General features: G+C 40.7%; 2 protein-coding genes across 6 annotated transcripts in view; one reads left to right on the forward strand and one right to left on the reverse strand.

The window, feature by feature from the left end:
• Positions 1-7241, reverse strand: part of CUL4B (cullin 4B) — a 37608-nt gene extending 30367 nt beyond the window's left edge. Inside the window, exons 1-2 of the mRNA XM_080795097.1 lie at positions 6624-7241; positions 4422-4537 (exon numbers count right to left, since the gene is read on the reverse strand). Coding sequence (XP_080651223.1) covers positions 4422-4537; positions 6624-7179 — 672 coding nt within the window. The 5' untranslated portion in view covers positions 7180-7241. The remainder of the gene's footprint in view (positions 1-4421; positions 4538-6623) is intronic.
• A 105-nt stretch (positions 7242-7346) lies between these two features.
• MCTS1 (MCTS1 re-initiation and release factor) overlaps positions 7347-12202 on the forward strand; it is a gene marked incomplete at its 3' end in the record, with an annotated part of 44478 nt that continues 39622 nt past the window's right edge. The window contains exons 1-2 of one of the 5 annotated variants that reach the window (XM_080795109.1): positions 7376-7421; positions 8543-8605. Of the gene's footprint in view, positions 7422-7674; positions 7979-8542; positions 8606-12202 lie in introns of those variants that run through there. The other 4 variants (XM_080795112.1, XM_080795111.1, XM_080795110.1 and 1 more) reach the window with 4 other exon arrangements.

Genomic DNA, 12202 nt, shown 5'->3' on the forward strand with positions numbered 1-12202 from the left:
AAGTAGCAGACATTGTAATAAGTAGTTTTTGCAGCATTTTGTTTACAACTCAATAATCCCGCTATATAGGTAATGTTGGTCTTCCCATTTTACAAATGAGGAAAACAAGGCTTAGAGAAGTAACTTGCCCAAAGTTATCATGAGTGGCAGATCTCTAATCTAAGGCAGGTCAACTCAAAAGTCAGTGCAGTTAACTATACTATCTGAAGTCAATCAAAAACAAGCAAACAAACAAATAAAAAAATGCCCCCAAATCAAAACATCATTCACTGCCTCATATTTTAGGACTTCAAGGTTGTCTAGGAAATGTAATTTTTTAAACTCAAGTACAATTCTCATTTAAAATCACTTTTAACAGGGCACCTGGGTAGCTCAATCATTAAGCGTCTGCCATCAGCTCAGGTCCTGATCCCAGGGTCCTGGATGGAACCCTGTGCTGGGCTCCCTGCTCTGCAGGGAATCTGCTTCTCCCTCTCCTACTCCCCCTGCTTACATTCCCTCTCTTGCTGTCTCTCTGTGTCAAATAAATAAAATCTTCAAAAAAGATCATTTTTAAAAATAAAAATCATTGAAAAAAATGTCTTTTACTTTTCTTGCAAATGCACTCAGAACATGTTCTTTTCTACAAATTAAAAACTTAGAAAAAGGGGTGCCTGGGTGGTTCAGTGGGTTAAGCCTCTGCCTTCGGCTCGGGTCACGGTCCCAGGGTCCTGGGATCGAGCCCCGCATCGGGCTCTCTGCTCTGCGGGGAGCCTGCTTCCTCCTCTCTCTCTCTGCCTGCCTCTCTACCTACTTGTGATCTCTGTCTGTCAAATAAATAAATAAAATCTTTAAAAAAAAAACTTAGAAAAAAAAAAAACTTAGGGAGGCAGTACAAGCAATCTGCACTAGGGACTTCTACGCTTAGGATTTAAAACATAACGGTTTTGCATGCACAGAAAAAAGTTCTTCACAGACATATGTCAAATAAGCATTTACTTCAGAGACAGGGGAGGATGGGGGAATGAGGGGTTTGGTGAACTTTTCGTTGGTATACTACATACTTCTACAGTTTCAATTTTAGGAGACTTAGGAGAATACTTTTTTTTTTTTTTGGCCATTTCCCTCCCTCACCTACCACCTCTTTAGGAGAGTACTTTTCATTTACATCTCAACCAGTCAAAATTAAACAAGCACTTGAAACCCAGATGGTATGAAAAAATTTTACTCCCTTATCTTTTCATCCTTTTTTGAACCTGAACTTCCAAAGTAAACTTTCTGAGAATAATCCAAAGGAGCATTTATAAAAATTAAGGTCAAAAACAACAAAAGAGCTAGAAACAAATGCTTCTGAATTTATTACAGCAGAAACAGTAAAGTACTGTGAAAAGTGCAGAGAGCAGAAAGTTAGAACGCTGATTTTAGGCTAAAGAAACGCAACTGAACAATAGCAGGTAATAATTCTGAAGTAGAAGAAAATGAAAAACAAAAAAATATAAGCTATGAACTCTTGAAACATAAAAGAACTGAAGAGAATCAATTTAGCAGGAAAAATATTTTTGAACCCAAAAGCTCTAGGAAAATATTCAAGGTAAAGTAAATAGGGTTCAGTAACAATCACAATCAATATGCTATAAACAGGGGGCATCTGGGTGGCTCAGTGGGTTAAAGCCTCTGCCTTCAGCTCAGGTCATGATCACAGGGTCCTGGGATCGAGCCCCGAATTGGGCTCTCTGCTCAGCAGAGAGCTTTCCTAAGCTCTTCCTGCTTCCTAAAGAAGTGATCCTTTAAAACAATATGCTATAAACATAAAACATAAAATAACATTATTGAAACTAAAGTTGCTATATACCACCATACCCAAATAAACACCATATACACACACACATAAAGGAAAAAATTACCTTCTTTGAGGACAGTTTTTTCCCTAAAGTGAAATGGTCTGCCTCTAACACCTCTCTACAGAGGTACTCAAAGTGCTACAGCGTATTACTGAAGCAGCACAGGAGGGGAAGTGCACTGGCTTGAAACCTGGGCATCTCAATGGGAGTCTGGGCACATTATTTAACTTCCCTGACACTCAGTTTCCTGATCAATAGAGGAATAATAACTGCTACCGTGTCTACTTCACAAACAGTTTCTATAATGCTTAAAAGTAATAAAAGATAAACCTGATTTGTAGAGGACCACCTGCACTATATGAAGAAAAGCCACGGGACTACCTGATCTCTTAAGGCCTTTCCAACTCTAATTCCATAATTCTACTTTTATTACTGTACAACCCAGGAGCCACATATGCAATATACCAACACAGCCAAGTAAGGTGGGCTTCTCCTTAATAGCTTAGTACAGCTACTACCTGACACATTGTGTTACAGCGGTAATATTGTATAACATTATTAACTACGTGCTGGGCATCGTTCTGAGTGTTTCACATGCACTGACTCGTTCAGTTCTCACAGCAACAGAAACTGGTGATCTTAATTGACTTACTACAAGTGCAAAAGCCACACTGTGACTTATGAAAGAGCTTCACTAGTGATAACATCATCTTATATTTCTATAACATGGTGCCTCAAGGGGTTTCTCACATCTTAATTTGATTCTTAGAAGCAACCCCACGAGGTAGGTAGGACAAGTATTCTTTTCCCTGTTTTACAGAGGAGGAAACTGAAGCTGAGGGAGGTCTAGTTTCTTGCTCAAGATCAGAAGGGTAACAGCCACCAAAAGAGGATCCCAAATCTGTCTTCAGACTCCTAATCCAGGTTGGGTTTGCCCATTACCATACCATCTCTGCAACTGAAATGAATAGATAAAAACTACAAATTCTGATCAATCAAACCAACTTAATTTCTTAGAAGGTATTTAATAATATGAAAAACACAAACATAGGGCCTGGGTGGCACAGCCGGTTACGCTTCTGACTCTTCGTTTTGGCTCAGGGTCATGATCTTGGGGACGACCCCGAGTCCTCACGACCCCACTCAGCACAGAGTCTGATTGAGATTCTCTCTCCCTCTGCCCTCCCCCCTGCTCAATCGCATATACCCTCGCTCTCTAAAATAAATCAATCTTTTAAAAAAAAAGCACAAGCTATTGGTACTCTGAATTTTTTTTTTATATGAAACTGCTTGTGCTACAATGGAAACTTCTTGAAGTGGTTGTGTCAAAAATACAGTACGGGGGCGCCTGGGTGGCTCAGTGGGTTAAAGCCGCTGCCTTCGGCTCAGGTCATGATCCCAGCATCCTGGGATCGAGCCCCGCATCGGGCTCTCTGCTCAGCAGGGAGCCTGCTTCCTCCCTTCTCTCTCTGCCTGCCTCTCTGCCTACTTGCGATCTGTCTGTCAAATAAGTAAATAAAATTAAAAAAAAAATACAGTAGGACAGGGGCCCTTGGTTAGCTCAGTAAAGTGTCTGCCTTTGACTCAGGTCAAGATCTCAGGGTCCTGGGATCAAGCCCTGCACTGGACTCCCTGCTCAGCAGGGAATCTGTTTCTCCCTCTCCCTCTGGTTCTCCCCCCACCCTGCTTGTTCATGTGCTAATAAAATCTTTAAAAAAATACAGTAGGGCAAAATATCATGGTAGTAAGCAGTCTAAATCAGTAATTGTTCTTTTCTTAAAAATATTTATTTATTTATTTGACAGACAGAGATCACAAGTAGGCAGAAAGGCAGGCAGAGAGAGAGGAGGAAGCAGGCTCCCTGCTGAGCAGAGAGCCCGATGCGGGGCTCGATCCCAGGACCCCGAGATCATGACCTGAGCCGAAGGCAGAGGCTTTAACCCACTGAGCCACCCAGGCGCCCCTAAATCAGTAATTGTTCTTAATAGCATATTTAAACTAAACAGTTCAAGTATAGACCCATTTGTTAAGCAAAAGAAACAAACCTGAACCCCAGACTAAGTCACTGGATTACAATCTGATGCCAGTTTTTGGCTAAGGACTGTCTTGTAGCCCAAAATAAAACAAACATAAAGAGCAAGAAAAAGAAATGGCAAAGGGCTACTAATAAGAAGGAGGGAGAATAAAGTATACAGAGAATTATCTGCATTTCTTGAGGTCTTTCCTATAGGCAAGTAACACCACTTAGCAAGAACTAACCTAACAGAATGACATGTCACCAGAAATTATCTTTGGGATCCGGGCTGTAGGACTCCATTATAGGTAAAACCTTGATTATACCAAGGTACTCCTCACTGTAAATCCTAATAAGGGTCTGAGATAAACCCAATATATACCAATATGACTGTACTCATAGTTTGTCAGAATGTCAGAGTATGTCAGAATATGTAGTCTGATTATAAAACAGTGCATAAATTCATCAAGAAATTTTCATTAGGAAAAAACTGTAAGTCTATATAAAGACTCATTTCAAAGTAAAATCCATATACATACCATCTCAATTTACGCTGGCCAAATCTGGTTATCCACGTTAATACATACCTGATAGAGTTCTTCTAAATTGTACTTAATCGAAGTACTATTCTGGATAGCTTCCACTGCTTCTTTCAGCTTCTGCCATGTTTCATCCGTGTAGTTCTCTGGTAATTTGGGCTTATCTAGATAATATGTACAAGGCTGATATCAGAATATGTAGCATACAGTAAGGAAAGGATCCATTAAGGTAAAATAATAGTATTACTGCTTTTTAAGGGTAAATTGTGATTTTTATAATTATTACATCTAAATATTAAAGTAGCTACTGTATTTAGGCTTAGCATAAAGAATAAAATTTGAAATGCCACAATACTGTTTATGTCATTTTGACTCACCTATTAGAATGAAAGGTGAGGGGTTTTTTTTGCAATTGACTGTATTGCTTCAAAAAATAAAAATTCAAGAATCACAGATAAAAAATCACATGTAAAACCATCACATGTAAAACCTAAGTCAGTCAACATGAATTCTGCACCTGAGATTTAAAATACTGAATGTCTACTATGCACAAGGCACTTTGCAAACATCTTAATCTCCCTAACAATGCTCTAAGGAAGGTATTATTTATCCCTATCTTGCAACCAAGAAAACTAAGAAGACTCATTTAGTAAGGCTTGCCCAAGGTCATCAACAGCTAGTCAATGGCAAAACTAGGATTCTAATCCAAATTTGCTTGACCCTCACATTTATGCACCATCCACAAATGGAGAGAAACATCTTCACTCAGGTTTTAATTTAAACTACATCTATGAGGAGAGCGAAATTTAAAAAATTAGAACATCCATATGACTCCAGAACCTATGTAGCATTTTCAGAATGGAAAGGACCCTCTTAACCCAGGCTTTAAACTTCAATGACCAGCAACGAGTATTTTTTTTAATTAAAACATCCTAATACCTTAACGATATGTTTTTAGTTTAAGAGGGAAAGAAAGAACCCAAACAAAATCTCAGAGACCAGTATGCAAATGAAATTAGGATCATAGCTCATCTCTAAAAATTCTTGGCTATTAAATCGATACACTTTGAGTGGAATAGTGAACACGTTAGTCAATTACAATACACATTTACTTCAGAAAGGTCTAATTAAATCAGAAAGATTACAACACTTAAGAACCTGGGGATGGGAGAAGAGAGATAGGAAAAAAAGAGAAGGTTAAAAACAAACAGTATAACCCTCTGCTTTAAACAAAATAAAGCATGTTCCTGATTTCCACACTAATGCTGAAAACACAAGCATTGAGAATCTAATTTTCTCAATACTAATATTTAGCCACAAGGCACTTATCTGGTAAATATTACTTCAGTTCATTCATTTACTTCTCCATTTAATAAACATCTTATCATCTATTACCTACCAGTTAAGGATGCTGAAAAACTAAGTCAGAAAAATAGAAACAGTCAACAGAAAAAAGTAATTCAGCTCAATTACGTTTTAAAAACTGTTGATTTTCCATGCATCAATACATTCATAATACTCTCAATCACGTACCTCAAATATAAAATGAACAAATTTTCCTAAAAACTGCAGGTCAGTACTTTAAAACCCATTTTAGTGAAAAAAAAATAGATGTAGTAATTGTTCCTATCTTTAGACTAGTGGTACACAGAGTTACTACTTCTGTGTATACAGTATTTTTCACTTCCAAACCTTACCTTTGAAAAGAAATGCAGCGATCATAAATGTTTTTCTCCAAATACTGCTTACACAATGAGTTTCAAGAATATAGTAGCCAACATTATCAATCTAACTATAAATCATCATTGAGCATGAAAAGATCACCATTGCTACCTGCATTTCTAGGGACTAGAGAATGTGGCCTACCGAAGCATAAAAATAAAAATCCCAGCAGTGCCTGGGCTCACTATGCACCTGAAATAAATAAACCTCTTTAGAATACAAATTTCTCACCTGTATAATCCAGATCAATCATATTGATTGTCAATGTTATAATAACAGATTAGATATAAGCTGAGCCAGATATCAAAATATAGCACAGAAACATTCGGTGTATGCTTCAGCACAAGAATACTAACCACCCCCGGAAAATGAACCCTCCACCCAAAAAAGGACCTCCCTCCACCTCATTGATTATGCATAAAACATTAGGCCACCTCTATACTGCTTAATATATTAACATAAATAGAGCACGTGACCGCTCAAGTGTCAAATCCTTAGTAGGTGATTATGGATTTTGGCCTTGGTTACCTTTAAAGTTCTTGATCACTAACTTCTTAGCAGAGCCAGGCTTGCTGTTAGCAAAGCTAGAAGTGGTGGCAGAAGATTTGGCTAGGCCGTTTGCGTGATGCACCGAAGCCACAGAAGAGATTAATATACTCTTATTTTTAAGTTGCTGCTGCTGAGATGTTGCAGCAGTTGGTGAAGATGAGGAGGAAGAAGAGGAGGATTCCTCAGCCATCTTCGCATCAAACCCTACAAACTCCAGGGTGTCTTCAAAACGCAGCTTCTTCTGTATCGGTACGTGGCTGGAAGTAGCCACTGAAACCCCCAGGCAGAAGGACGAGGTTGAAGGGGATGCCGAATCCCTGGGTTGTAAAGGAGGAGTGGAGGAAGAGGAAGAGGTGGAATCAAAGTCTTCTCTCTCGTTACTACTGTTACTGCCGCTACTGCTGCTGCTGTTTAACTTTCTCTTCTTGGCAGAGGTGGGCGGAGTGGTGCTGGTATTACCATCAGTGGCAGATCTGACCTCCTGAGCAGCAGCAGCAGCTGAGGGATTGGGGGAAGAAAAACCTGTTGGAAACATGAAAATAGCGGGGTCAACAGGCAGAGGAGCATCAAAAACCTACGTTTATATGCCTGCGTGCGTGTAGGAGAGAAGGTGGCAATGCTAGAGGGGGAAGGGAAGAAAGAGAGGAGAAACACAGAGGACGAGAAGGAAAGTGAAGGGGGGGCTACACCGGGGGAATGGGAGGGTTTGGGAAGGCGGATAGGCTGACACCAGGAATGAGCAGAACGAGGGGGGAGAGCGAATGAGGAGGCAGACAGGTAAACGGCTGTGCCGTCCCCCTCCCCTGCTTTTCGGTCTCTCTCCCCCCTCTCTGCAGGAGCGACTCAGTGAGTCTGAGAGGCTGCAGCTCCTCCTCCTTTTCTCCCTCTCTCTGGGAGGGGAGATGCCGTGGTTGGGGGGAGGGGGAAGGGGGAGGGGGAGAGAACCAGGGCTTGTTATTGTCAATAGCACAAGAGGCTAAAGATGGCGCCACTTCCGGTCACGCGGCGGCGAGGGAGGGGCAGCGTCGGTCCTCCGAAGTGGGGGGTGGAGAGAAACACTGCGGGCGCCCGGGGGGCGGGGGAGCTGACGCCCGGGAAGGCGGCGGGAAAGCGGCGACTAAGGCGCCCAAGACGCTCGTGCTACTTCGCTCGCTCTCGCTGTCCTTCCCCCTCCCTCTTCCGCTCCCCTTCCCGGGCAGCACTGTCCTCCCCTGGCCCGCCGGTAACTCCCACCCCCTCCTTAACGGTCCCGCGGGGAGCTTCGCGCTGCAGCGCCCTTACCGGAAGTGACTGGGCAGACACTTTTCATAGCGCCCAGATCCCGAAGCCCCCAGGTCCGCAGGACTTGAGTGGGGGGGGTGGGGGAGGGAGAAAAGGGGGGGGAAGAGAAGTGGAAAGGGAGGAGGGGGCGGGCTTTCGAGACACCTCCCAAGCTCCTGATTGGAGCTTTCTGAAGGCGAGGCGGGCCGGGTGGGGGGAAGGTGGCGGGGAAGCAGCGAGAAGAAGCCTGAAGGGGAGGGAAGGTGGTGACGGCGAGGGGCGGGGTGAGCTAGCTGGGAAAAAAGGAGGAGGAAGAGAGGAAGGGAGGGAGTAAAAAGTTAGGGAACCGAGAATGGAAACTTTGAAAGAGATAAAGGAATAAGGAGGGGTTGTAAGGCAAGGGGAGTAACCCGAAATGGAGGAAAACATAATCATGGCATTATGCCTGGTGCTAAGCAGAAATGTCATGTTAAAATAGAAAAGGAAAAGAAAAAGATCTTAGATACAAAGAAAATGAGTTTTTGCTTTGATTGAGCTATAAATTATGTCAAAGACACCCCTGATCCAATATGAATAGGGCCTGAGTTTTGATACCTTTCTCAGTAATGTAGCTGCAAATCTTTTTACCTTCCTAACAGGAGCATTTTCTAAGATGGCTGGCCAGAGTTACGGGTGCATTCTAAGGCCCAAGAAACAGGAAGGTAACTAACACCTCCCCCCAACACACACACACACACACACACACACACACACACACACTTCCCAGTACCAAGCCCAACCCTGATCTCCTCCGTCATCAATCCAGCAATTTACAGGGTAAACATAGCCACTTTTACCAAATCTCAGTTCATACTGGAAGAACACATTTTAGGAGAATGACATTGGCAAAAATCAATGTTTTCTACCAATGTATTACACAAGCTCAAATTTCAAAATGGATAACTCATAAGAACAAACCTCTAAATTTGGTTAAGTTATCAACAGTAAACCTTGTAAATTTCCTGCCATAAATTTAACCCGAGGGCATGAGGGGGGCAGCACAATGTCAAATAAAACTAGATCTACCAACCTGTTGATCATTCTAACTGCAGAAACATTAAACAGGCATATACTGAAAGAGTTTATGCCACACACTATACCCAGGTCCCTGCCATTGAGGAGCCAGTAAGGGAAGACAGTTTCAAAACTAATTTCTGTAACAGTTCTATAACAGATGTACCAAGTGCTCTGGAAACACATGAATCAAGAGAGTTGGAGGAATTATGGAATAGTCAGTTTCACAGAGGAATTGTTTATGCTGGGTCCCAAAGTGGGAATTGCCAAAAAGACAAGAGGGGAGAATGTGAAAGGCATTCTGGGCAGTGGAAATGGGCAGAGCAGGGAGTTGTGAAATGGTCTGGCCTGTTCATGGAAATACCGAAAGTGCAGTGAAGCTGGAAAGTAAGATGTCTGGTTGGAAGTAAGGAAAATGAGGCTCAAGAGTGCCTGGGTAGGGGCCAGAGCAGGTTGCCCAAAATGTAACATAGTGGCATATTGATTATTTTGAATTGAAGCTACTTAAGAAGCAACTGGTACAAGGACAGGAAGACCCCCTGCTGTCCCACTGAAATCAAGAAACAAATTCCTCATAAGAAAAATATCCTCCCTGTACTATGATATATAAAAAAAAAATCCTTATCACCAGAGACAGAGACTTTAACGCTGAGAAAGCTGCAGAAATATTTTTCTAATTTACCTCAGTCTAAATTCTGCTTAGAATTCCCTACTAATTAAAGCTCCCAAACCTGTTTTCTTTATCCTGTCAATTCCTCACAAATTCGTTGTCTCATTGTCTAAAATGTATAGAAACTGCCTGTGTTAGTCATTTCTTGAGGTCTCAATTTTATTATTAGGCCTCTGTGACCACATAATAAAACTTTGGGTTTTTTTCTCCTATTAATCTATCTCATGTAAATTTAATTCTTAATCCAGATGGAAGACCTTGAAGGGTAGAGGAAGAATTTTTCCTTCCCTCCTCTGGCACACAAAGCCAAAAATCTGGTCTACCCTGTACCCTAGGATAGATGGCAAGGAGAGGAGGGAACAGGCTGGGCTAATAAAAGCAGGGGAGTAACAGGATGGTGGGTGGTGTAAAAGAAGTTTGTATTGTATCATTTGTGATAGACACATCAGAACTCTAAGAATAAATCCATTTTCTAGCTGTTTATACAAACCCACTTTTTATTCATTTATTTTTAAAGTTTTAGGTCTTCAAAAGTCCTTGGTTAAAATGCAAATCCTCCTAGAGGTGCCTGGGTGGCTCAGGGGGTTGAGCCTCTGCCTTCAGCTCAAGTCATGATCTCAGGGCCCTGGGATTATGATCTCAGGGCCCTGGGATTATGACCTCAGGACCCTGGGATTGAGCCCCAAGTGGGGCTCTCTGCTCAGCGGGGAGCCTGCTCCCCCTCCCTAATCTGCCCTCTCTGCCTATTTGTGATCTCTGTCTGTCAAATAAATAAATAAAATCTTTAGAAAAGTACAAATTCTCTAGAAAGAGGTACCACCTTGAGCCACTATCAGCTTTGTGCTGTTTGGTGACAATTGGCTGAGAGCAAGGCTCTGATGGACTTAAGCCCTAGGGCCACAGAGAACTGTGTTAGACACTGAAAAAGGGGAAAGATGGACTACTATGTGTTTTGAATATACCATTTTGTTCTTGCTGCCTAAAATGAGACTCTTATCCTAAAACATTAAACCCTCCTTTATCGTGTCTCATATTTCACACGATGCTGAATAACTGTAAATGCAGAATAGATACTTATTGAATTGAATATCTCTTTGAACGAGACTAAAATAATGCCATGTCTTTACAGGGGAGGATTAACTGGCTAATTTTCCAGATTTAATGAACAGGGTTGTTCTAATTTGTATAGTTATACTCCTTGGAAGGGTGTATGGCTGGGCCTGCTGATAATGGCTCAAACTGATACTTTTTCTAGAAGGATTGGCAATTTAACCAAAGACTTCTCAAGACTAAAAAAAATAAGCCCTGTTCTAATTCATGTAATGATATTTCTTAAAGGGTATATAAAAGTACTAGATATTTTTAAAATTACAAATATTACTATAGCTGAAAGGGAATGGACAGACAGAAAACTGCTTTTGCCATTCAAAGATAAACTTTCATACTAACATAAAGTATAGGTGAGAGTTAATATTCAACTACATTCTAATAATAGTAATATCTCCCAATCCAACATGATTATCTAAGGCCTTCAGTCTTCCAAGTTATATATTGTCTCTAAAAGCACAGATCCTTGGCTCTTAAGTGCTAGCTCACTTTGAATGACCTGGTAGTCTAACTTACTATTTAAGTTTTCCATGAAATATCCTTAAATGAGTTTTGTGGAAAAAATATTTTTCTTTTTTATCTTGGCGACTAATGGTAATCTTCTTTTGATATCCTAACAACCTTATTTTATTTTGTGCCAGGTCATTCCTCACATATTTAGCACATCTTAATATGGATATGTAATTTTAATAATGATTTTTTAATTTAACATTTAGATTTTGTGGCACAAACCAACTTAGATATGACTATATGATGTGTGAGGGCCAGACCTTTGTGCCTTCTTGAACCCTTGGACCAATTTAAAAAGAAAAACCTTCCATGTTTCTTTGTAAAACATCTTGTAAATCAAGAATAAAATAATTGGGCTAATTAAAACAGAAGCATATATATTCTATACACCTAAACATTTGCCAACCAACGTCAAACAAATTCTCAACATTAAAATACATTTCTCAGGGTTGAACTCACAGAAACCACAATAATCAAGACATGCTATGTAGGACACCATACAATTATGGCCATTATCAGACTAAACCAGATTGGGCACTTAACACATATTCCATATATAGAAACTTTCATCTTGTGAGTTCAACTCATACCTTAGAAACATTAATTAAACTTTACAGTGCTGCCAGATGAAGTATAGTTATTATTGGTATTCTTTTAATCAAGCAAATAAAATATGTAGCTATTTATAAAGGTAAATATACACATACAGGAAGAAATACAAAGACAGGACTAGTTTTTCTTATGTCCATTCCCCTATTTCAGCAGTCATATCTCTAAAAAAGAATTTGACCTGTTTCCTTCTTTTGATCACGGGGATTCCCCGAGGTGCTTGATTCTGAGTCTTCAGACATCTCGGAGCAGGGGCTTGTCAATGGACACAGAAGCCTTGCTATCCACAGACGGGATTTTCCTTAAAAATAGGAGACACTGCTTGCTTAGAATACTAAAAATGTTTCTC

Source organism: Martes martes (genome assembly GCF_963455335.1).
Source record: "Martes martes genome assembly, chromosome: X".
Classification (NCBI taxonomy): domain Eukaryota; kingdom Metazoa; phylum Chordata; class Mammalia; order Carnivora; family Mustelidae; genus Martes; species Martes martes.